A 27,316-nucleotide genomic window follows, 5' to 3' on the forward strand; every position below is an offset into this window, starting at 1 on the left:
TCTTCATTTTATCCACCCTCCAAGAATCCCTCTCTTATCTACTCCCTACACCCTCCTAATCTTAATCTATACATCCTTCTAAAAGTCTCTCTTCCATCCCCCAATTTTCTCATGGGCAATCAACATTTTTATTATGCTATGATATAGAAATGTTTGTTTTATTCCATAAACTAAAAAGAAAAAAAAGGAAAAATAATGGGAAGACGATTGTGAATAGTAATTGTAACTATAGCCCAACAACACATTTTTCTAGGCTGGGCTAAGCTTTCAGCACAGAGTTATAGACACCTCCAGGAGAGCAGTAAGGGCGGCAGCTGCAACATTCTTGAAGAAGCCCTACAAACCAGAAAATGAATTTGAAGGGACACTTCCTTGGCCATTTGGCCATTTGAAACTAGGGATGGTACAAGAAATAGGGGAGCATTTATAGGTAAGGATGAAAGGAAAATTTAGAACAATGGTCTGAAACCTCAGCTTTGAACTTCCCCTTTCCCTCCCCTAGGAAACCCCTTCAAAATATCTCACCTCTCTCTGGCCCTCTGCTAAGTATTGCATCTCCTGTTCCTTGGCCTCTAGAGCTTGATGCATCATGGAACTATAGGCCAGGCCTTGAGTGTCGCTCTGAAAGGAGAGAAAACAGAGAGATCCTCTGTCAGTCCCCTCTCTCCCCAGTCCCCAGGAGGCTGTCCTTGCCCTCTGATCCCAGGCCATCTATGAGGCTGTCACAAGAAGCCTCCTTATAGCGCAATCACTAGGAGAGACCCAAGCTCAGTATCCATTTCTGGGAGGTACAGTAAGATGTGAGATTCCTGTGGTGCTGAGAGTGACCTTGGAAACCATTTAGCATTTTATTTTTACAAAAGCTGAGCCAGCCAGTCATTGCAAGAGCTTACAAGAGGACCTAGATTTTCTGGTTTCTGAGTCATATCTATGCCCACCATACCACACTGCCTCTCCTGGACTGATAAAAGTCCCTCCTGCCCTCGGAGGCCATATTTCACTCCCCCAACGCCTGGCCACCAGCCAGGACTTTGATGAAGCAAACCACTATATAGAGAAGGGAAATAAACTCTCCGCTCCCAGGTGGATTCACTGATGCCTAAAAAGCAGGCAGGCTAGGCCACCAAGTTGCCATGGCAACCTCCACCAGCCCACATTCTCCTGAAAGGATGCAGGGAACACATAGACATGATGAATGGAGGTAGAGGTCATTATGGAGGTCTCTGGCATTCTCCGGGCTCCCACACTTAATCCCGGGGTGGCTGTGAGCAAGTCAGTTCCTCAGTTATAAAATGGGGGTGATAGATGTACTATCTACCTTATGGGATTGTTTTTAGCAAAGGACTTTATAAACCTTGAAGTGCTATAAAAAAGTGAGTCATTATTGGAGACAAAAGGGCAGCTCTTACCAGAGATGAAGGTAACTCTGATTTGATTGGGGCAGTTCCTGGGTTTTGGTAACCTCTACCCAATGGATTTATAGTCCCTTAGGAAATATCCCCAGGCAGGCTGGATTGAAGAGAATCAGGGTGTGGCTCTAGATGAATTGTGAAATGCTTTTTACTCTTCTCTCATTTACTGGAGCAAAACTGGGTGTAGGAGCAAAGGGGCCATTAACACAGTCTTGCTTACAAGTTTAACATAATTTCAGGTTCCAAATATGGGAGATGTTCATTAGCCCAGCAAGCAGGATTTCAAATGAAAGGGAATCCTCTGGGGAAGGAAGCTCTGATGTCCCTTCTTTAGAGGCAATCCTCCCCTGCCTCCGCAGTGCTGTGACTTAGTCTGGGGGCTTCCCAGGAGGAAAAAGAAGCCAGCTCTCCTGTCCTTATAAGCAAAGGCTGGTAAGGTCTTTGAACAAAGGCTAACTTTTGAGGGCATGTTGTGAAGAAGATTTGGTTCTGATGCAGATGAGACCTTTAGGGTCCTTTGTAGCCCTGGCACACTATAATTCTCCAGATCTACCCTGTCTCCAATATCAGTTTACCCCCCTCTCCACCAGAAAATCACAGATCCAGAATTTAGAAAATCATAGATCTCAGAGACCGTATCATAACAACAGTGATGACTGTGACTCTGACAATGATATTTAAGTGGTACAGTACTTTTGTTCTGCCACTGGACTTTGATGTTTGGAAGACAGAAAGAGGCTGACAATTAGCGTAGCTCTACATCACTTAAATCCAATTCCCAAACATCCTCTTTGAAAACAAAGGACCAACAATAACAACAATGGAGGGATGGCTATGTCTGGAATCAGGAAGACCTGAATTCAATTATAGTCTCAGCTATGTAATCTCTGTATGATCCTAGGCAAGTCACTTAATGTGTGTCTCCCTCAGATTCCTCAACTGAAATGGAGGTAATAATGGTATCTAGCTCCCAAAGTAGTCATAGGGGTCAAATAATCTTCAACCTCTAAAGTACTTTGTCAATTTTCAAGTGTTACTTAAGTGCAATTATTATTACCAATAGTATCTAATCTAATCCCTTCATTTTATAGATGAGGAAAATGTGGCCCAAAGAGGGTGAAGGAGTAAGTGAAAGAGCAGGATCTGAATCCATGTCCGATGACTCCATAGGAAGGACGAAGGCAAAAATAAGCATTTAAAAAAAAATTAAACACATACTATTTGTCAGATAAGGCAGTTAGGTAGCTCAATGGATAAAGCTCTGGGTTCAGAATGAGGAAGACTCATCTTTTTGAATTCAAATCTGGCCTTATTTATAATTATTAAAAAAAAAAAGGAAAAAATTTTGAAAAAATTAAAAAAAACAAATCTGGCCTTAGACACATACTAGCAGTGTGATCCTGGGCAAGTCACTTCTTACTCTGCCTCAGTTTCCTGATCTGTAAAATGAGCTGAAGAAAAAACTAGCAAACCACTTCAATATCTTTGCCAAGAAAATCCCAAATGCAGTCACAAAGAATTATGCTAAGTGCTTGACAAATAAGACCCCTTTTGATGTCAGTGCTTTTCCCATTGTCCCATCCATAAGCACTGGGCTGCAGATCCCTTTTGCAGAGGAGGCACTTTTGTGGGGTAAAGCAAATGCTAAAGAGTTCCAAGATTCAGACTCACTGCTGCCTGGAGTCGCTGCTTCTCACTGTGAATCTGATGTTCCATCTCCTCATAGAGCTGCTGGACTTCACGGTGGTGGTCATCGTCATATCTGGGGAGAGAGGGGACACAGCCCATCCATATTAGAGAAGATCCCACTGGCTCCCTATGGCACATGTTCAAACAGATCTGGGATTTCATGGCTTTGGACATCCCATCTACCAATACAAATTTGCTCATTCTAGGAGACTTTTATGTATGTTCTACCATAAACATAGCACAAGGGGACATTTCCAGGGTATCAATGGCACATTCCAGCCATCCCTCCCTGTGCTTTACCTACCTATATTAATAACTCTGACCCTTATGTCATTCTTGACCCTTCCATTGTTCAGGCATTCCTCCAAACCCCAATTCACTCAACACCTTTACCCTAATGAGTAACCTCATTGTACTAATCTACCCTGATTCCCATATGACCCTGACTCCATCTTCACCTCTCTTCACACACACTCTGAGCCCTCATATTATCTCAAAATCAAAATATTGCTCTGGGCAAGATTACATCCAACTTTTGTTCACTTCTTCCAGGAGACTAAATTTGGCTTTCTAAGTTTCCCCATACAATCCTTGATTCCTCCTTCCCCCTTCTTCAATTTCCACATAGGCTGACCTTGATTCTTTGTCTCCTAACTCAGGGGTAACTTGTTCCTTTCAATAACTTTGAAGCTTCTCAGCTCTATGATAAGTAGATGGTTAGGCCTTCTAAAAGAGGCACCTGGCAGGTCATTAGCTAGATTCAGTTGTTTTTTTTTTTCTTTCTCTATATTTGAAAATAATTTATGAATTGTGAACACTAATTCTTCTTTAAAAGTCTGACAAAATCTCCCATAAACCCATCAGGATTAGGAGATTTTTTTAGTTGGTAGTTTCTTTTCAGATAGATATAATTCCTTTTCTAAGAGTCAGTTATTTAAGATTTCTAACTGTTCCTTTAAAGTTTTATAATATATATATATATTTATATATGTCATATATTAATGAAGACTTCTAATTTTTTGGTCTTAGTTTTGTTAGCATAGAACTATTAGCACGATATGTTCTGATTATTCTTTTTTTTTCCTTCTAATTTGGCCAGACTCACTTTTTCAGGGTCATTTGCAGAGTCTCCTTCTCAGCCTGAGTCTCCCGAAGACGACTTGTCACCTTGGCCAGGAAGCCTTCTAGATTCCCCACCAAGTGGGGTTCCTCCTGCCGCAGTTTCTTCCATAGCTGCCAGATTTCTGCCTGGCTAAGGGGAAGAGAGAAGCTCTATTTTAGGGGTAAAAATAAGTAGTGTTTGCTGAGTGAGAGCCAAGAATTAGAAGAGATCTTGTCCCTTGTTCCTTCAGGGCCTGAAATTTTAATCAACTACTCTGGTGACTAATTTATGAAAATGAAACAAGATTAGAGAGTTCTTTTCCCAGAGACCATTGGTATATTTCCGGGGGGGGGGGGGTTTGGAGATAGATGACACTCTCTGCTCTTTGAATCCTTGCTGACTTAATGATGATCACTACAAACCAGATAAAACAATCAGGCAACATAGCATGTCAAGCAAGATATTCAGAGGCAAGTACTTCATCTAATCACATTGTATAGATGACCAGTCATGATTCCTCGCAGTTATGACTAGATTCTTTGTCAGCTAGGTGGTAAAATGGATAGGGTACTGATCCCAAAGTCAACTATCTGTTGACTATCTATTGTTACTATCTGTGTGATTCTGGACAAGTCACTTTACCCTGTTTGCCTTAATTCACTGAAGAAGGAAATGGCAAACCTCTCCAGGATCTTTGCCAAGAAAACACTATGGATGGTATGGTCAACGGGGTGATGGACACTACCAAACAACAACCTATTAAATTCCTAATGCTTCAGTCAGGCTTAGAGGTGGGCAGCCTGTGTAGTGGGAGGTCTGTGAACTATATAAACACCAAAAAAAGGAAAGGCAAAGCTCTAAAGGGTCCCTTCTACTTGACAGTTTTGCTCCTGGTTAGCCCTTCTGTTCCCCAAGTCTCAGATTTCTCAGTGGAAGACAGAGGTAAATGCTCTCACTATTGCCTTACTCAAGAGATAAGTGGTCAGTTCCCAGCTGTTCCATGAAAGACAGGAACCATCTCCTTTCTTCTGGGTCCACTTCTTCCAAGCGCTGGAAGCTGGTAGGCTCCTCCTTGGAGAAGACCCATGTCCTGGGCTTCTTCTTTCTTGACCCTGGGATCCTGGTTTGGGAGCTGAAGACATTCTCTAGGGGCAAGGAGAGGACAACCCTCAAATGAGCTTTTCACTCTTGAATCAGCCTCCCTGATTCTTTATCACTTCATCCCACCCAAGTCCAGGAAAGGCCCTTAGAGGTCCCCCTACCCCAAACTTGTATCATCTCACCTTTGGAATGATCATAGAATCATTGAACTATGAGGAAAGGCAGCTTGGTACAGTGGAAACCCTGTTTCCAGAGTCAGAGGTTCTGGCTTCAGATCCCACCTCTAAAACTACCTGTATGATCCCACTTAAACTGTCTGATACTGATACTGATAAGATACTGAGACTCAGAATCTTCATCTATAAAATGAACGAGTTGGAGATGATCTATGAGGTCTTTTCTACCTCCAGAGACTATGAACTAGACTGGAAATCCCATGAGGGCAGAGAACATGTTTATGAATAAAATTAGATCAACAATCATTCATTTTGCTAAGTCCTTACTATAATTTGAAGAATGGGCTAAAACCAGAGACCCAGGTCTTCATCCTCCTTTACCTCTTTCAGCTTCCTTCTATATGCTGTTCTCCCCCTAGAATGTAAGCTACTTGAGGGCAGGAATTGTCTTTTTTGTTTGTATTTTCATTCCTAATGTTTAGCATAGTATTAGCCTTATAGTAAGTGCTTGATAAATGCTTCATCCATCTGTCCATCCATCTATCTATCTAACTATCCATCTCTTACAAAGATGCAATTACAGAACAGTCTATATATATTTACCTTCCTGTCTGTCTATCTATCTATCTTATCTATTTATCTATCCATCCATCTCTTATGGAACAGTCTATAACTACCTACCTTCCTACCTATATAATCTATATCTATCTATCCATCCATCTCTCATGGAATAGTCTATATCTATCTACTTTGCTATCTAAATAACTATTCATCCATCTCTTATGGAACAGTCTATATCTACTTATCTTCTTTATCCATCCATCCTTATCTCTTATGGAACAGCCTAATCTACCTACTTTCCCATCTATCTATCTATCTATCCTTTCCTATTCTCTATCTATCTGATCCTGGCAATATTAGAAACTTCCGACATGAGCTTAGACAAAATCTTTTTCTTCTCCGGACTTCAGTTTCTATAAATGCAAATTATAAAACGAGGAGATTAAACTACATAATATGTAAGACCACTTTTATCCTAAATCTTTTGATTTATGATCTTCAGTATTTAAAGAATTTAGATTTCAGAGATGAGGTACTCGTTTCATTGAAGCAGATCACTACCCCCTCCATCATTTGGTAGATAGTATTCCAGAATTTCTATGACCAAACAGCTCATCATTCCCAGGTTCACCTTGGGATGAGCCTCTCTGAACTTGAGTCAATCACTAAGCACACACACTTTCATCCTGGTAGGACCTGAAGATATTGAGGTTCCAATATGAAGATCCTCACCAAAACTTTTTTTAAAAATAGGGTCATCTCCACAACACAATAAAATATCAGAAGAAGATCTGTAAAATTAAGGGGTCTATATTGTTTGAGTGAGGGTCCTGAAAGCCTCTGCAAATTGAGAAGAGGCATGTGTTAGTGTCTATGTGGGATCGCAACACCACCAGGCACTATTCCACCTTACTCTTTTGCCTTCTCATATCTTTGACCCAAATCCACCTTGGGAGACATACTGAGTCCAGAAGTAAATTCTTTGATTGTGAGGCTTCCTTTCCTCTCCGGGTCCAGCCACTCAAAGATTAGCTCTAGCTCTTCAGGGTTCCCCAGGAAACTGAACTTTGCCTTCTGGAAGAAAAGAATAAAAATTGGAGATAGTGCCATGTTGGCCAAAGTTTAAATCACACCCAAACATTACCTTTCCTTGAAAAAAAATTATGAAATAGAATCATAGGGCTCTGGAACAAGATTTCAGAAATTATCCAATTCATCTTTCTCCTTATCTTACAGATAAGGAAACAGAGGCCCCAAAATAGAAATGTCTTCTCAAAAACATACAGTTTCCTACTACTAGAAGTAGTAAAATTTGAACCAGGTCTTCCAACTTCAAATCCAGCCTCTTTTCTACTCTACCACATTACCTAATCTTCGGTGCTCCTCAAATTCCTTTCAGTGGTCTGATTTAATGGAAAGAGCACTGAACTTAAAGTTATGAGACTTGAATTCAAATCCTATCAATAATACCTCAATCCAAAGGAAAGATTCTAATGACAGGAATTTCAGGCACAGCGGAAGGATCAGTGGAGGAAATCTTTTTTTGCAGCAATGTTCTACAATCTTGCTCAAATGCATACCTACTGTATCATTCATCCATCCATTCATTCAGATATTCAGTTATTCAGTCAGTCAAGTCAAATCAGCATACATTTATCAAGCACTTACTATGTGTCAGACATTGTGCTAAATACTGGAGTTACATTCTAACAGAGGAAGGGAATATATAAAAAGGAGAGAGGGGAAGGTGGACAGTAGAGGATCTCGTAGAGAAAGTTGAGATTATAAGGAAAGCACCCTGGATAGGGAAGTCAATTATGCAATGATTCATTCTTTCATCATTCATTCATTCATTTATTCAACAGATTCATTCAACAATATAATTTAATCAATCATTTATTCATGCATTCAACCATTCATTAGTTAATTATCATATCATGTCCTGATATAGAAATATAGAAAGACTAGCATCAGTGGAGAAGATATTTTGGGGTAATGGTTTTGCTGAATCTTTCTAGAAGCAGTGCTTGGAGGGGAGGAAAGGGGAAAGAAAGGTCTTCCACACTGGACATGCAGTCAATAACCTCACCCTCAGATCTTCCCGAGTAATGAAACCCTTTTGTTCAGCTCCACATTCCCTGAAGAAATCCTGCAGTTCCTCAGTGGCCTGGGAGGGCCACTCAGAGTCTAGGGCTGGAGGACCATCCTCATCAGCCACTTCCTTCATTTGATGACGACGTCTCGATCCCAGCTTCCTGCTCTTTCGGCCAGCTCTTGGATTACTACTTTCCATGGTGTCTCAGCTGTGGGCACAGAAGAAGGAGGTTTTGAGTGACCTGGAACAATGGCCAACTCTAGCAAGGATTGGCTGGGGCAGCAATGGAAAGAAAGAGAAATAGGGCTCTGGCAGAGTGATTGGAGGACATCATCACAAGTCCATTTCCTTGCTTCCAATTAAAAGACCGTAAAATCGAAGATTAAAAATTAAAAGAAAAGTTGAAAATCACTTAATCCATTCCCTTGATTTTACAGATAAGGAAACTGAGGCTCATTGAGGTCGCACAGTTAGTAAGAGTCAGAAGTAAGATCTGAATCCAGGTTTTCCGGATTATGTTCCACCCCTTGCTTATATGGCCAGTAAATCACAAGAATTACTTGCTTTCTGATCATTTCCTACTCTATTCGTCTTTTGTAGTTCACCTCTCTACCATAGACTCTTGGAATTAAAAAGTCGGATGAATAATAAATTTTTAAAATAGAAGAGAGCCTATATATCTATATATCACAGAGGCCAAAACCTTCATTTTGCAGATGAGAAGTCAACTAGTCTCCCTTTCTCCAGAATCTCCGGTGTTGGGTCCTAAACCATGGTGGAGAAGGCGACTAGGAACCACCCCGGCCGTGACCCCCGGCTCCACCTCCACTCCAAAGGAGGCCACCTGGGCAATTAGGGCTAGTGGGCCGGACTGGGCCACGGCCGGAGGGATGGACGGAGGCGAGAAATAGAGGGAACTGGCCTTGAAACTTGATTCTCGGGAAGGAAAATCCAGACACACATACACACACACACACACACACACACCCCGCTGCCAAGGAACCCGAGCAATGACATCTAGATGGCCACAGTCGATAAAGGTAACAGTTCAGGCACAGCCCCAGATACAATCGAATGGGGTACTCATATCTCTTACATTGCGCAATTGCTGTCTCCCAGGGGAGCTGGGACAGTTATGCATTTTTCTGGAGAATGAGTACAGAGTCAAGAGGGTCATCCCACCACGTACAGACAGCGTAGCTATCATCCCTATCAGATGGTGAACGTTCTCAGGATCCATCAGATCCCATAGGCTCTTCACCCAAAGCTCAGGGGATTTTAGCGCAGTTCCTATCTTTAAAAAAATCTTGAACGATCTTTCTTCCTAGAGATAAGAAAGAAGACAGGCAAAACCCTGGAGTTTCAACTGTCTCATCTATGTCTGTTTAACTACTATCTAGCAGACTAGCACTGAACAGGACATTGTCATTGCCCAAAATGGAAAGTCACAACTGGCCAATATAAGCACAGATGAAGTAGAGGGGCTGCAGGCATGAACAATGACAAATGCAGGTAATACTCAACACGAAACAGTAATTCTTCAGTGTGCACAGACAGCTGATAGACAGCAGATACCTATCCCAAGCAACCAAGTGGTGGTGTAGACTGCATCAGGAGATATGCAGACTTAGCAGATTCCTGTCCCATCCACAAATACTAACTTTCCACAGACAATGCTGATAACATCTCCAGTCATTCTAACATATCAGACAACCAAAACAGATGATTCACAGTTGAAAAGAGAAATAAGATTGATGAAAAAATAGAGAAGTTGCTTGAGAATGCAATAGAAAGAAAAAAGAATATATTAAGTGTCTGGGAAATCAAGTTGCAGTCTTAGAAAAATTAAAAACAACAAAAAGTCTATAAAGAAGAATTAAAAACTTTAAAAGAGCTCTACTCCCATAAAAGTGTCTAAAAAGAAGATAAACAAATTTTATGAACTTATCTAAAAATTAAATGAATTTTCTTTGTATATGGGATTTTATAAGTTAGAAGGTCAAAAATGAAACTTTTAAAACAAGAAGTTGCAACATAGAAACTAAAGATTTTATTTACAAGATGCTGGTGATAGTACAAAATGAAATAAGAGGACTTCAAGCAAGTTCCTGGCATAATTGGAACCTTCTATTGGAATTAACATTAACAATGGTATCTGATAAAAAAACATAGATTTTCCACAATTTGAATTTCCCAGATAATAGTTATCAACAAAGTTTGCAATTGAGACAATTCATTAATGAAAATTTAATGGGGGATAGGAAGATGTGGGTAGTAACACATTTTTGTTATAGATTATAGATTTTCATTATTTACTAAGTTCTCAAATACGCCTTTTTCAATTGTTTGTGTATATATTTTTGTCTGACAATATTCTAAACAGCATATTTAAAAGAAAATCTAATGCTTTGTAAAATATATAAAGCATGTAAACTTTGCTGAACTTCAAGTCTTTAAAATGATTTTTTTTTAATTGTTTGCAAGAGGTTTAGCAAAAACAAATGAACAAACCAAAGCACAGGGCATAATCATTTTTCAGGTTTTGTCTTCAAAACCTACATGAACTGAAAATGAAACTTTCAAAGAAATATTCCAATCATTTTATAGAAACATTTTGGGAAACTGGACAGAACAGTTTAAACATTTCAGAGTTTAAAAATAGTATTGATTTTGCTTTTTGAGGGTGTGGTAACTTTCTCTAAAAGGATCATAATAAATCATGTGCAGATTCTATATGCAGCTGAAATGCATTACTTATACTACTATGCTGTAATATAAAGAAATGTTTACAAGTCTTAAAATTATTTTAGAGGATTTTACAAACTCAATTCAAGATTCATTCCAAAGTATTTTTCCAAGAGGGTTTTTCTAATCAAAATCTAATGTAGGGCTTATCCATACAATTTTAAAACAATTATTCATATAAAAAATATTTTGTGAGGTAATAAATAGTACCTTTGTAGGAAAAAATGACTATTTTATATAGTTAATCTTGATAAATTCTAAAGTTGTGTTTTTATGTTTATTTTATCTATTTATACAGGTTTAAATTTAAAAAATAGATATTTTATCTCTGATTATCATTTTAATATTTTCATGGAGAGTAAGGTATTCTCATTTGCAACTATATGCATATATATCATTATCTGAAATCAAAGATATTAATACATCAATACTTCTGTAATTAAACTACTCATTTTTGAGTTTACCTACAAAAATAGTCAGTTTCCATATAATATGTATCATTTTGTCTTATTCCTATAAAAATTAAAGAGCAGTTGAGATTCAAAAAAAAAAGAAGTGAAGTTACCTATTCAAAATCACCCAGGAAATAATGAGCAACTAGTTATTATAGTTCATAGAATGCTGGGCCCCAAGTTAGAAAGCCTCAGATCTGTTCTCAATTTACATATTAGCTGTGTGAATCACACTTACTAGCTGAGCAAGTCCTTTTAACCTCTACCTCAGTTTCCTTATCTGTAAAATGAATTGGAGTGGTTAAACCACTCTAGTATCTTTGCTAAGAAAACCCCAAAAAAGGTTACAGTCAGATATTGCTAAAACTACTGAAAAACAATAACAAATTCCACAAGAGATAACTATGGCCCCTACCTTCCAGGATCAAATGAGATGATAATTGTAAAACATTTAACACAGTGTCTGGCACAGTAAGTACCATATAATGTTAGCTAGTAGTAATAGTAGTAGTAGTATAGTACTAATAGTAATAGTGGTTGTAGTAGTAGTAGTAGTAGTAGTAGTAGTAGTAGTAGTAGTAGTAGTAATAGTAGTAGTAGTTGTAGTAATAGTAGTAGTAGTAGTGGTAGTGGTAGTAGTATCAGCAAATGATTTAAGATTTGAACCCCAGTCATCTGACTTGAGAGCTTTTTCAATCAATTGATGAACAAACATTTAAAAGCCAATCATATACCAGATATCATGCAAAAATGTGAACAATACACATACAAACTTATAATACAAATACAAAAGTCCTGGCCTTCAAAGGTTTCTATTCTGCTGAATGGATGAGACATGTTCACAGATAACTAACTATCCCAAGTGATTGGATTGAGGCACTATCAGTTAGGGGAATCAGAAAAGGTCTCTTGAAGGAGGTGGTATTTGAGCTGAGCCTTGGGAAGAGTGGATTTAGTCAACCCTAACTTTCCATTTAAAGTAGGTGACAAAATGTCCAATCCATCAATTTCACTCATAGACTAAATGTGAAAAAGTCCTTTAAAATGTTAGACAAGAATCATGTTCTTCAACCGTTTAGAAAAGGTTCTAACATTCTCCTGAGAAGCAAAAGAAGGACTAGACTGCAACAGAGAAGTGAGTTATTGAAGGTCAGCAGATCTATAGGTATGTTTAAGTAGAAGAACCAGGCTAATGGAATTCCCAAGAAAAGGTTGGCTCTTTCTCTTACTTCCCTTTCTGGTGCCTATCTATCTATAGAAAACATTACTATATTAAATCATTGTTGTAAAATAACCTACTACTTTATTACCCAAATGTTTCTAGTAAGTTAAATTTTGCACCAAACACAAAGAGAGAAGGGCTAACTAGAGATAGATATAAATGAAAAGTTAAGAAATTCCTAGTAAATTGAATTTTGCCTCACCCACAAAGAAGCCAGGGGTTAATTTGAAATAAATATAAATGTAAAATTAGGCAGAAAGCCAACTTCTGCCTAAATGTTAGGAATTTTCCTAACTGGAGTCTCAGAATAATTATGCCTGAACTCACAATTTTTCTTCAAAAAAAAATCATAAAGTCAAAGAGGAGGAAACTATGTGGAATTTGTTGTTATTCAGTCAGGTTCAACTCTTTATGACCCCACTTGGAATTTTTTTTGGCAAAGATACTAGAGTAGTTTGCCATTTCCTTCTCCTGCTCATTTGTAGATAAGGAAACTGAGGCAAACAAAGTTAAGTGACTTGCTACTATGGGTCTGAGACCGGATTTGAATTCAGGTCTTCCTGACTTTAGGTCTATTGCTCCATTCCCTTTGCCAATTAGCTACCCTGTGTGGAATTTAAGGGCTATTATATTACCCTGTGGGCTTAAACTGAGCTAATTGTTATAAAAGAATATCATTCCATGAAAGAAGTGAGGGATTCAAAGAGGAGAGCAGAGTATTGAAGGCATAGGAGGACAGCCTGTGCAAAGAGATAGAATTGGAAAGAAATGAAATGTTATATATGGAGAATAAGTAGAAAAGAGGAAGGGAGGGAGGAAAGAGAGAGGGAGGAAGGGAGGGAGGGAGGAAAGAAGGAAGGGAGAAAAGAAGGAAAGAAGGAAGAAAAGAAGAAAGAAAAGAAGGAAGGAAGGAAGGAAGAGTGGACTGTATTTCAGAATTGTAGACAAAGTAGAATTAACAAATCTTGGTAAATGTATGGCTATAAGAAATGTGACACTGGGGATCAGCTAGGTGGTGCAATGGATAGAGCACCAGCCCTGAAGTCAGGAGGACCTGAGTTCAAATCTTATATCAGACACTTAACACTCCCTAGCTGTGTGACCCTGGGCAAGTCACTTAATCCCAATTACCTCAGCAAAAAAAAAAAAGAAAAAGAAAAAGAAAAAGAAAAAAGAAAAAGAAATGTGACATTGATGAGTTGAAAGTGACTCTGATGTTGTTTGTGTATCTGAATGAAAGAATAGTGGATCCCTCAAAAGAAATAGAGAAATTGAGAGAAGGGGATAGGCCTTCAAGAAAAGATAATGAGTTTTGCTTTAGATATATTGAGTTTGAGATACCTATGGGACACTCAAGTAGAGCTATCCAGTAGATTGTTGGAGATGGGAAACTGGAGCTCAAGAGAAAGATGAGAAGTAGATATGTTGGTCAAAAAAAAATGATAGATGAATGCATGAGAAGAAATGAGAGTATGGAGATAGAAAAGAGGATTAAATCCAGGTCTGAGATAGACCTCTGTAGAGGGAGTTGGACATGAATGATGACCCTGCCAAGGAGAACAAGAAGAATTGGTCCATCAGGCAGGAGGAGATCCACAAGAAAACCTATTGGGCAGCAGTAGCAAGCACTGTGGGAAGATCAAGAAGGGTGAATACTAAGAAAAGGCCTTTGGATTTAGCAACAGAGATTGTTGTGACCTTGGAGAAAACATTTTCAAGATAGTGGTGGGGACAAAAGTTGGATTACAAAGGGTGGAGAAGTGAGTGGGCAGTGAGAAAGTAAAGATAGTTTATTCTAGGAAATGGGGGAGAGACACAGAGATAGCTTGGGGGATGACAGAGTCAAGAAAAGGTTTTTAAAGAATGGGGGTAAAGACATGTTTGTGAGCATCAAGGAAAGAGCCAGATTAGGAGAAGTTGAAAAGTAGGGAAAGAGAGGGGCTAGTCAAAAAACAAGGTGACAAAGGATACGGGATGGTTCAAGACCATGAGTAGAGGAATTGCTTTGGTAGGGATAAGAGTCAACTGTTCGCCACAGAATGATAAGTTCATTTGAAATGAGGGGCTGGCAAAGAGAAGAGTTTTATGATAAAAGTTCTATTTTTTATTCTAAACTTTTTAAACACCATATAAAAAAAGACATTTCCTTATAATAGTTAAACAGAAAAAAATACATGAAACTGTAGATTTCTATTGTGTATTGTTTGCTTTTCTTTTTAAATCTATAAGTACAGCTTGTAACTTTCTAGACTATCCTACTTATCTATGCTTCTTTCTGATCTTCCTTCTGTTCTCTTCTCTGCATTTTCTTTAAAAATCCCTCTATGATTCCTTTTCTTTCTTCCTTCCTCTTTAAAATCTCTATCTCATCTTAGTTTCCTCCATAGAATGAATGGGAGGAGGACAAAAGGAAAGAAAGGATAAAGAAAACTCTTATTACAAATATGCATAAGTAAACAAATTCTCATACTAGATATATTCAAAATGTATATCGCATTTCACATCTTGACTCCATCATCTCAAGAAGTGGCTAATATGAGAAGGCCTGAGGGAGCTGGAAAGGGATAGCATACAGAACTTGTGAAAGGGAAGGTCTGGGAAATTCTATATAGAATCTCTCAGAGGAGAGAAAAGTAATGGGCTTGTAGCAGCTGAGATTGGATTACAAATTTGTAGTGGATCCAGTCAGCACTATGGGGTTCAATCGTGTAGAGAAGGCAGGCTGATGGAGGTCATCCAGAGTTGATATTTGGAAAGGAATGAGCAGTGACAGGATAATGGGGTAAGCAAGGGATTGAAGAACAGAAGATGGCATGAAAGTGAACTGGTTAAGCTTAGAAAGTGAGGATAGAACATCCATGACTTCCTGGGGCTACAGGAAGGGTTGAGTAGAATAATAGGAAGTATCTGTAAATTAGGATGGAAATTTAGTCTAGCAGGCAAACATGCAAACATTTACCATGTGCCAGGTACTGTGTGAAGCTCTAGAGATACAAAGAAAGGGAAAAACAGCCCCTGTTCTCAAGGAGCACACAGATTAATGGGAGAATAAACAATTATATATAATCCACTACAGACAAACAAGATACAAAATAAATTGGAAATAATCTCAGAGGAAAGCCTCAGGAGTTCTGAAAAAGGCTTCTTGCAGAAGATAGAATTTGAGCTGGGACTTGTAAGAAGCCAGGGAAATTCAGAGTCCAAAATAAGGAATATGAAAGATAAGCAAGCGTGTGCTAGTAAATATTTAACAACCAGCTCTCCAAAAATGTATGATGCACCTTTACGTTTAATTTGCATAATTAACATTTTTTCTTTATTTTTTTAAGCTAAACAATCAATAAAACAATAATCAAACCTTTTCTGATTTCTAAGTTGTAAGCATTCACACTGAAATCTTAACAATGGTCTCTGGAGAACATGTCTGAGCTGAATCCAGTGCACTTCTGGGACTAATCAAGCCAACTCAAGTCAACAAACATTAATTAAGCATCTATTATGTGGCTCAGTGGTGAATAGAGCATCGGACTTAAAGTCAGGAAGACATGAATTCATATCTGACTTCAGATCCTTACAAGTTCAGGGGACTAAGAAATTCACATAACCCTGTCTGACTATTTCCTCATCTATAAAATTAACTGGAGAATAAATGGCAAACTACTCCTCCAAGAAAACTCCAAATGGGGTTATGAAGTGTCAGACATGACAAATCAATTGAAAGCTGCATGTGTATATGTTATATATGTGTGTGTATATGTATGTAAATATATTTTATTATGCACATGTATGTCTACGTATATATAATGTATATAACCCTTCTGCATATTGCATCTTTAGGCAACTGCCTATCTCTATTGCCTGTCATTAGTCCTGACTGGCATCAAGATCCACATTTCATGGGACTACATGACGCAAACTCAGAAAGAAGTGTGTTCAAGAGAGTTGGAAGTCAGTGTTGATGTGGTCATAGAAGGCTTCCTGAAGGCGTAGGATATGAATTGGACTCTGAGGAGTCTTTGGAGACCAGGAAAGAAGAGCAACAACATTTCCAAAGCATTGAGAAAGGATCAAGCAGTAAGTTTTTGAAGAATTGAATCCCACTGCCAAGAAACATAGAACTTCACACTGGTCTGAGGTGAGAGCCTGGAGCCCGGGACCTGGTCCTCCGTTCCACATACAGACCCTTCCTGGGGTTGCTAAGACCTACACTGTGCCCAAGGGAAGCTCCTTCCTATTTCCTTTTTTGGTTGTTGTTAAGATTTACATATGTGCTAAACCTGACCCTCCCCACTAATTTCTGCATTTCTGTTCAAGGCAAAGCTATGCTCCCAGTTAGTTATGAAGGCTCATAATCTTGAAGTCATCTTATATCCTCCTTCTATGTCACCTTCCCACTGCTTATTGACGTTAAGGTCCTCCTACCTCCATAGTATCTGTCACTTCCAACTTCTCCTTTCTACTCTTCCTGCTGCTTTCTCTCATTCCTCTTCAGGGGTCCTCAAACTATGGCCTCCGGCCAGATGCAGCAGCAGAGGACGATTATCCCCCTCACCCAGGGCTATGAAGTTTCTTTATTTAAAGGCCCACAAAATAAAGTTTTGTTTTTTTTTTTTACTATAGTCCGGCCCTCCAACAGTCTGAGGGACAATGAACTGGCCCCCTATTTAAAAAGTTTGAGGACCCCTGCACTGCTGAAGCCATTATCCAGTCTCACCCCATATCCTTCTAAAATAGTCTTCCTGAACAAAAAGTCAAGAATATCAAGGAAAGTAATGGGAAAAAATGCAAAGAAAGGTGGCCTAGCTGTACCAGACCTAAAACTATATTATAAAGCAGAAGTCACCAAAACCTAAGAAATAAGAGTGGTTTGATCAGTGGAATAGGTGAGATACACAAGACACGATAGTGAATGCCTATAGTAATCTACTGTTTGATAAATTCAAAGACTCCACCTTCTGAGATTAGAACCCACTATTTGGGAAAAATTACTGGGAAAACTGGAAAATGATATGGCAGAAACTAGGTATAGACCAACATCTCACACCGTATACTGAGATAAGGTTGAAATGGGTTCATGATTTAGACATAAAGGATGATACCATGAACAAATTAGGAGAACAAAGGATAGTTTACTTTCAGATCTTTGATGGAGAAGGGGGGAATTTATGACCCAGAACTAGAAAACATGAAATTTAAATTGATCATTTTAATTATATTATATTAAAAAGGTTTTGCAAAAACAAAACTAATGCAACCAAGATTAGAAGGGAAGAAGAAAGCTGGGAAACAAATTTTTACATCAGTCTTTCTGATAAAGACCTCATTTCTAAAATGTATAGATAACAGAGTCAAATTTGTAAGAATACAAGTCATTCCCCAATTAATAAATGGTCAAAAGATATGAATAGACAATTTTCAGATGAAGAAATTAAAGCCATCTATAGTGATATGAAAAATGCTCTAAATCACTCTTGATTAAAGAATGCAAATTAAAACAACTCTGAGGTACCACCTGACAGCTATTAGACTGGTGAAGATGACAAGAAAAAATAATGATAAATGTTGGAGAGGATGTGGGGAAACTGGAACACTAATGCATGTTGATGGAGATGTGAATAGATCCAGCCATTCTGGAGAGTAATTTGTGACTCTGCCCAAAGGCCTATAAAACTGTACATAGCCTTTGATCTAGCTTTGTCACTACTGGCTCTGCATCTTAAAGAGATCATAAAAAAAGAAAAGGGCCCACATGTACAAAATTGTAGCAGCTCTTTTTGTGGTGGCAAGGAATGGGACATTGAGGGGGGATTCTATCATTTGGGGAATGGCTGAATAAGTTATGGTACATAATTGTTCTATAAGAAATGATGAGCAGGCTGATTTCAGGAAAGCCTGCAAAAATTTATATGAACTAATACTGAGTGAAGTGAGCAGAATCAAAAGAACACTGTACACATTCACAACAAGATTATGTGATGATCAGCTGTAATGAATTTGTCTCTCCTCAATTATGTAGTGATTCAAGGCAAATCCAATAGATTTGGAATAAAAAAATGCCATCTACATCAGAGAGAGAGCTATGGAGAAAAAATACGGATTGAAGCATAGTATTTTTGCTTTTTGTTTATTTTTTCTTTCTCATATTTTTTCCATTTAGGTCTAATTTTTTTAATATAACATGACAAATATGGAAATATGTTTAAAAGGATTACATATATTTAACCTATATCAGATAGCTTGCTTTCTTGGGGAGGGGGAAGGTTAGAGATGAGAGGAGAAAAATTGGGAACGCAAATTCTTATATAAAGAAATGTTGAAAACTATCTTTATATGTATTTGGAAAATAAAATACTATTCAAAAAAAAAAAAAAAGAATGAGCAGGCTGATTTCAGAAAAGCCAGCAAAGACTTACATGAACTGATGATGAGTAAAGTGAGCAGAACAGAGAGAGCATTGTACATAGTAACAGCAAGATCGTGTGGTAATCAACTATAATAGACCTACCATTTCTCACAATAGGACAATTCTAGTAGACTTGGTATGGAAAATTCTATCCATATCTAGAGAGAAACCTATAGAGATTGAATTAGGATTGAAGCATAGTATTTTCACCTTTTTTGTTTGCTTTTTCTTTCTCATAGTTTATCCCTTTTGTTCTGATTTTTCTTCCACAACTTAACTAATATGGAAATACGTTTAAAATAATTGTGTGTATATAATCTATATCAGATTGCTTGCTGTCTTGGAGAGGAGAGAAGAAAGGAAAGGAGAAAAATTTGGAACTCAAAATCTTACAAAAATGAATGTTGAAAACTATCTTTACATATAATTGGAGAAATAAATTACTATTGAGGAGGAAAAAATGGTCTCCCTACTTCCAGTCTAATTCCTCCTCAGTTAATCTTTATCTTAGACCTAAGAGGCTAAATGATCCATCATTATTATCAAATCACTTCTCTGGTCAAAGACCTTCAGGGGACTATTCATCTTTCATTTTGCAAGCTAGAGCAGAACCTGAAGACCAGCTTCACATTACTGTTAGAACTGAGTTGTCAAATTCAACTCCTGCATGCAGCCCACAACACTCCCAAGTGTAACCACTACCAAATTAAAATATAATTAGGAAATATTTTATAAAATAAATTAAACTACAATAAAACATAGGATTTCTTAATTAACATTTTTGAGTTCCAAATTCTTTCCCTTTTTCCAACCCTTCTCCTACCCATTGAAAAGACAAAGTAATATGATACCCATAGATAATATTACATTTTAAAACTAAGTCAATATGAAACCCACAGAAATCTTTATGTACAATTTAATTGCCTATTTCTATTTGAGCTTGACATAACTGTCTTAGGATCATAACCAGGACAGAGTGACAGGAGTGCTATAGCCAAGAATGCTGAAATCCAGGGGGCTAATAGTACTTGTGAACTTTTAATAGGGAAAAACAATTAAATTTAGCAATAGTTACCTAAAACCAGAAGTCAATAGTTGGTGCTTCCTCCAGCCTTCCTGACCTGTTGCAGCAGGGAAGTGAACTCCTCCCTGTTCCTACCTCATGGTATCCTAAGATTTTTGCCCAACGAAGTTTTGTATCCTAAAATCTAAGGATTTTTAATGCAATTGTTGTGTTTAAAAATTCACCTAAAACACCTTTGACCTGAATACTATAATTATTGTATGTATTAGTATTATATAGTATTATTATTGTATTAGTATGTATATGTATATAGAGTATATAATATATAACCTCCAATGGTTAGTTTAAATGAAATTTCACCCTTATAAACTCCTAGGACTGAAAGGGGTTGGAAGCAAGACTAAATTTCTCTTTCCACTTCCATTTATCTGTCCAAAACTCATATTTATCCTTCCATGGCCTAGAATCTAGGCTCAGTATAAGTTCCAACCAAATCTTTACAAAGCCTTCATTTGCTATTCTTGTCCATATTGTCCATATCATTAATACCTATCTCTGACCCCCTCCAAACCTCAGGTTGTGTCTCTTACAACTGAGTATTTGATTCAGAGCTGGAACTAGGGTTAGCTCCTGTCTGAGGTACCACACAAAGGAAATACCAAGAGGGATGATTTTTTGTATTTCTTTATAGAAACATCCCTAGTTGTAATGTCAGAAAATGCTGCACTTCACAGCTGGAGTATGTATTGTGCTACAGCAAAACCTAAAAGCCTTTTATGGACAACAAGTGCCACAATTTTATTCTCTTTCTTCCTTTTCTTTTTGCATTATTGGAAGACATCCTATTTCTCATTAATTCAGTTATTGATCTTAACTTCAGAGAAGTTAGCACATAGTAGGAGCTTGATAAATGCTTTCTGATTGACTTCTCTATGCAGAAAGATGATGGATTATAGGTATAGAATTAGGCCCATTTTATCAGATACAGTCAATGTGTGGGTTTATTCTATTTAACTGGATTTTTTTGGTACAAAGGAAGGTTCTATTTCAGATGGGGGTGTTTGTGTGGTTGTCAAGCTTTTGGAGAGTAATAGCAATGATTTTTTTCTTTAAAAATCATTAATTTTTTACTCCATTATTGTTGCCAGGAGACACTGTTTTCAAATTCTGTCCAGAACTCACAATTGCCTTATGCCAGCTCTGAAATGACCATATGCTATCTCGTATTATTTTTAATTGCTTTCAGTACAATGATACAACAACCTTATTGTTATAAGCCTGGAAAACTTGGAAATATAATAGAGCTATGTCAGAAAACCAATCGCTTGCATTTAAATTGTGCTAGGAAAGTTTTGAAGCTCACCTGGCAAATACAGTAGGAGACACTGAAGTCCTTTCTCAAGCTGAACTGCTCAGCTGGATCAGTTCACAATTCTACCAACAGTGCATTAGTGTCACAGTTTCCCCACATCCCCTCCAACTCTCTTGCAGAGAGTACAAATCTGATGAGCTAGCTGTGTAATCCAAATGTCAAAAATTTTCCTAAAAGACTATTTTATGGAGAATTCACATGGAGGTCAGAAAAAACGGTACTGGGCAGCCAGGTGGTACAGTGAATAGAGCACTAAGCCTGGAGTGGAGTCAGCAACTTGCTAGCTGTGTGACCCTGTAAAGCTCATTTAACCCCAATTTTCTCACAAAAAAAGGAAAAGAAAAGACAATACGAGGACACTGGAGAATTGGGAATGGATTGTGAGATGTGGGAGACACTGGCACAGAACACATCGGAGAAGATGCTATGCTCTATGAGCAAAGCAGAATTTTCAGTAGCTCAAAATGCAAATTCTGAAACATCTTCACTCAAAATGTTCATAGACTATTTGGGTCCAACCTATGGTAGATAGAACCTTTTGAGCTTTTATTAGTAGAATAAGCTACAGTCAGATACACTGTAACTTTGACCCCAAAATAGTACTATCATTTTGGTCCTCTTGGAGAATGGAGGACAACAAGCAACCAGTTCCTTAGAGTAAATTTGTCAGAACTTCCTATAAAAGTGCAAAGTCTTTGAGGGCAGAGTTTAGTTCAATGCAATTTAATTAAGCATTTACTGTATTCAAGAACTAACCTATCTTTTGGTGTCCTCATAGAGCCTCTATCCCAAATTTGAGCATGTAGCAGATGTTTGTTTAATATTTCCTCATTGGTTGATTACTTAAACCCTTCGTTCTCCCAATTACTGTTTTCTTTAAAATATCCAGAGGAGTCTATAAAAACTGCAGGTTCCAGGCGTCTGGCAACCATTAATGTGTAAGCATTATTGGACTCATTTTACAGAGACAGCTAGGTGGCTGACTCAGGGTGTAGAATACCTGACCCAGAGTCAAATCCAATATCAGCTGTGTGATCTAGAACAAGTCACTTAATCCTGTTTGCCTCAGTTTTCTCATTTGTAAAATAAACTGGAGAAGGAAATGGCAAACTATCCCAGTATCTCTGCCAAGAAAACTCCAGATGGGGTCACAGAGTCAAATTTGACTGAAATGATACAGATAAGCAAAGTAAGACTCAGACAGGTGAAACACCTAAAAAACAGTAATGCAGCTGGTGAGCTCAGGTGTCCTGATTTTACATTCAGGGCTGACAGTCTCCAGTAAGTCTCTCTATTAGTGTCTTCCTCCATTATGCTGGAAGTTTCATAAGGACATGTATTGTGTTTTATCTAACTTTTGCATCAATACCTAGAGCATTGCTCCATCCTCCCCTTTCCCAGTATATGCTTAATATATGGTGGTGTTTTATTTTTACTGATTATCTTTTACATTCATACCACCTTTGTTCCTGAATGTCTCTCCCCTCTACCTTGTGATTAAAAATTTAAAAAGAAAGAGAAAAGAAAAAGCAGTTTGGTAAAAACTAATAAATACCTCAACGAACTCTGACAGGGTATACAGTGTTCCACACCCACAGTTCCCCACCAGAGAAGGGAGGTGGAGAGGCATTTTCTCAGCTCTTCTCAGAGACCACACATGTCCTTTATAATTATACAGATGTTCCGGGTCATTGCTTTGTTCTTCATTTACATTGTAGTCATTGTGTATATTGTTTTCGCGTTCCCGCTTACCTCATTCTATTGCATTTCACATAAGTCTTCCCAGGGTTGTTGCTTTTTAAAATGTCTTCCTGATGCCTTTTGTTTTTACACCACGGTCATTTCTGGAAATACCCACAGTCAGTCCCTGACCCTTCCCCCACTCCCACCCCCCACTGCGGAGCTGAACTCTCCCTTGAAACAGTGAAAAATTATGCTGCAAAAATACAGACTCTGCCTGACAATGGAGACAACTTTCTACTCTAGTAACCCCTTCCTCTCTTCTGAGACTCTAATAGGCTCCTAGACTTGGCTCATTGCCATTTTTTTCCCCAAACAGAGGAACCTAAACAGGTTAATTCACTTATCCAAGGCCCTGCAAGTGGTATTTTAGATGGTATTTGAACCCAGGTCTTCTCAGGCCTGACTTCTTGAAGATTCATACATTTACTACCTGTGTGATCTTGAGCAAGTCCCTTAAATTCCATTTGCCTTGGAGACAGCTAGGTGGTTCAATGGATAGAGCCTGAAGTCCAAAAGACCTGAATTCAAATTCAGCCTCAGATACTCAGATATATATCCTTAGGCCAGTCGGTTATGCTTCCCTTAATCCATCAGAGAAGGAAATGACAAAACACTCCAGTGTCTTTGGCAAAAAAAAAAAAAAATCCCATGGACACAATGGTCCATCAGGTCACAGAGAATTGGACACAACTGAATAACAACCACCTCATAGGCCAAATCACTGCCCATTCCACTATATCATATTTGTAGGGGTGAGGGTGGGGGTGGGACAGAGTGGCATTTATTAGCCATCTTCTAGGATTATTATTAGTTTTCCAGTCACTTAGTTTGGTTTCACTTTAATGATCATTTTTTAAGTAATACCCTTTTGTTTTCAAAATAAATGCAAAGACAGTTTTCAACATTCACCCTTGTAAAAGGGTGACATTTTTTGGAAAAAAATATTTTCCAAATATTTCTGCCTCTCTTCCCTCCTCTCCCTCCACTAGACATCAAGCAATTCAATAAATTTAATGATCATTTTAAAATATATTTTGAGTGTTAGTTGAGAAAAAGCAGAGATGCTGCTTCATTCCTTACAACAAGAAGACTGAATTTGCATCCATCCTCAGACATTTAACTAGCTGTATTACCATAGACAAGTCACTAGATCCCTGTTTGCCTCAGTTTTCTCAGATATAAAATGGGGAAAGTAATAGCCCCTGACTTCCAGGGTTGTTATGAGGGTTAAATAAGATAAAATTTGTAAAGTGGTTAGCATAGTCCCCGTGTATATAATAGGCACTTAATAAATGCTAGTTTTTCCCCATCTCCTTGTTCAATGTCCCTTCATGGTTGGGAACTGCCAAGCTGAGACAGAAGCAGATTAGCATTGTGCTGTCCTAAAGGAGCCCCAACATCTGCCTGTTCTTCCTCCTGTTCTGCTCTCCAGTCCCTTCTGGCCTAGTACCAAGAACGTGACCCATATGGGATAATTTGTTAGAAAATAGAGGGCAATGTCTCAACAGCCATGCCCTCAACACTCCTAGAAAACTAGAAGGAACCTTGAAGTTAGACTCTACATGACTCCATGGAGTTTTCCTAGCAACGATACTGGAGAAGTTTGCCATTTCCTTCTCCACTTTGTTTCCATTTCATAAATGAGGAACTGAGGCAGATGTAGGATAAGTGACTTAATTCACGATTAGACAGCTAGTAAATGTCTCAGGCTGGATTTGATTTCTTTTCTTCCTGACTCCAGGCCCACTGTGACACTGTCTTTAAGATTCAAATTCAATGGTCAATTCTATACGAGATCCTATTTTGGATCTTGCTTGATTTAAGATTCATACAATAATAAAAATTTTTAAATCTAAAAAAAAATAAGATTCAAATTCATCTTGTAACATCAAATCCAGTATACTTTCCACTCATACGGCTTTCCCACCTTGTGGTTTCAATCTCTTGTTTAGGTTTTTACTAACTTATGATTGGGTAAATCACTTATCTTTGAGCCTCAGTCTCCCCACTCTTAAAATGGGAATGATATTTTTATTACTTACCTCACAGGGGAATTATGAAAAAAATAAGCTGCAAATCACTATGATAGGTCTCTCCTCATTTCATTGTTATCATTATTATTAATATCAAAGTATCTAGGGGCTCCTCCCATGCTATGCAGAAAACACAGTGTTTCTCATCCTGGTCAGTTGCTCAACATCCTGAAAGTCACAAGCCTGTTTTGCTATCTTGTTATCTTGGTACTGCTAGACAATTATCTTGTGACACTATACTTGAGGAGAAAACAGATATTTTCTGAGCAAAAGCTGATGTTGTCCTCAGGTGATGGATGGTAAAGATGTTGGTGGAAGGACATTGACTCAATGTCAGAAAAGCTGGCTCCGATCCAGCATTTTTTTCCTACAATAGATTAGGAAATATTGAATGGTCATAGGTGTGGTAAGAGGGATTTTGATAAGTACTTCCTTGAGAGATAATAAGATATGATTTTCAGGACCAAAGGTCATTACAAATGATCATTAGTAAAACATATCCAAAGTCTGGGTCATGGAATTCTGCTGAGCCTACAGAGGGTCAGGAATGGAGAAAGTAAAGATCCTCAAAAAAAAAAAAAAGGTCTCTAAAAAAGGAAAGAAAGAAAGAAAAAAATGGCCTTTGGCCAGCTCTGGAGTTATCAAGTATACAACCCAATACTCCTATTTGAACCAAGGGTTCCCAGGAGATTGGTGATTGCTATGCAGCAAATCATGGGTCTCCCTATCACTCTACACCATCTGAAGGAAAGAGGTCAACCGTCGTCTGATCTCATGCTCATAAGAACACTTCCTCAGTCAATATCTTTGTTCTTAGCACGTTCCATCCTTCGTCACAGTTCATCTATAACTATCCCGTGTTGGTCAGTGCTCACCCTTCATAATTTTTTAATTTTCCTATGCATACAGAGTCTGCCAGCAGGAGACCTCATAGGTCCTGAATGCCCCTACCACCACAATCCATCAAAACCTTCATCACAAATCAATATTTCTATATAATCTGTCAACACCTATCTTTCATAATTTGTCAATATTTCTATACATATAATAAGTCAGACACACACAGTCCTTCAATCTCTCAACAACCGTCCTTCAGAGACTATTGATAAATTCCTTCATAATTCATCAGATAACTTCATAACTCTTCAGAGTCTGTCAACATGAACTTTTCACAGTCCATCATCAAATACTCTCATACATAATCTGGCAATACCATCCATCACTCCAACAATAATCACTCCTTGAAGGCTCCTTAACACCCTACCAACCACAATCTATAAAAACCTTTACCACATTGTTAATGCTCCCATTTCAGTCAGCTCACCTTTCACAGTCTGTCAAAGCACTTCCTCCAACAGTCTGTCAACAAGACTCTTCACAGGTTTTTAATGCCCCTACTATCATTCAGTCTATCAACACTCTCATCACAATGAGCCAACACCCACCCTTCATAATTTGTCAATATTCCTTTATTTGTATGTCTTTCAACACTTCCGTTCAATGTCTCAGCACCCATCCCTCATAATCAACAGCTCCCTTCCTAATATATCAATAATCCTGCTCAGATTGTCAATATCCCTTTCACAGCCCCTCCCAACCCCACTCACAGTTTATCAATACCTTCTTTAGTCTGTCAACAACTTCTCCCCATCACAATACTTTGTCAACATTCTCACTGTACTGTCAACACTACTCTCAATATCCACTTTTCATAAATCATAAAGTCTGTCAATATCTCTTTAGTCTATCAACAACACCCTTCATAAGACCTGAATACTCCCTACCCCTACATACACAGTCTGTCAACACACTTGTCACAACGTGCAACATTTAGCAATGTCTCTCTGTCAACCCCTTTTTCAGTCTTTCAGCACCTATCTCTATCAACAACTCTTCTCACAGTCCATCAATAACCCCACCTCAGTCTACCTTTAACCATCCATCAAGACATTCCTTCATTCATAACTTGTCAATGAGCCTTTCAGTTTGTTGGTTACTCTTCTGAGTCCTTCAGTACTCAACTCTACCATGCTCTTGGTCAATAGTCAACATCCCCCAGTTGATCAACACCCACCTTTCCTAGTCTACCAAGACACTCTAATAGAGCTACACAGTCTGTCAATAGCATCTTCAATCAGTCACCAACCGTTCCTTACAACTCTTTACCAATGATCCAAAATCAGTAT

At 38.2% G+C, this 27,316-nt stretch overlaps 1 protein-coding gene and 1 pseudogene across 4 annotated transcripts in view; one reads left to right on the forward strand and one right to left on the reverse strand.

Moving 5' to 3' along the window:
• Nucleotides 1-27,316, reverse strand: part of RAB44 (RAB44, member RAS oncogene family) — a 66,690-nt gene that overhangs the window by 30,085 nt on the left and 9,289 nt on the right. For all 4 annotated transcript variants that reach the window (XM_031964969.1, XM_023502943.2, XM_031964970.1 and 1 more), the window contains exons 2-7: nt 8,131-8,344; nt 7,004-7,115; nt 5,171-5,348; nt 4,207-4,353; nt 3,084-3,174; nt 526-621 (exon numbers count right to left, since the gene is read on the reverse strand). In XM_031964969.1, coding sequence (XP_031820829.1) covers nt 526-621; nt 3,084-3,174; nt 4,207-4,353; nt 5,171-5,348; nt 7,004-7,115; nt 8,131-8,334 — 828 coding nt within the window. In that variant the 5' untranslated portion in view covers nt 8,335-8,344. The remainder of the gene's footprint in view (nt 1-525; nt 622-3,083; nt 3,175-4,206; nt 4,354-5,170; nt 5,349-7,003; nt 7,116-8,130; nt 8,345-27,316) is intronic.
• On the forward strand, nt 9,147-10,054 carry LOC100928982 (annotated as a pseudogene).

Source organism: Sarcophilus harrisii, chromosome 4 (assembly GCF_902635505.1).
Source record: "Sarcophilus harrisii chromosome 4, mSarHar1.11, whole genome shotgun sequence".
NCBI lineage: Eukaryota > Metazoa > Chordata > Mammalia > Dasyuromorphia > Dasyuridae > Sarcophilus > Sarcophilus harrisii.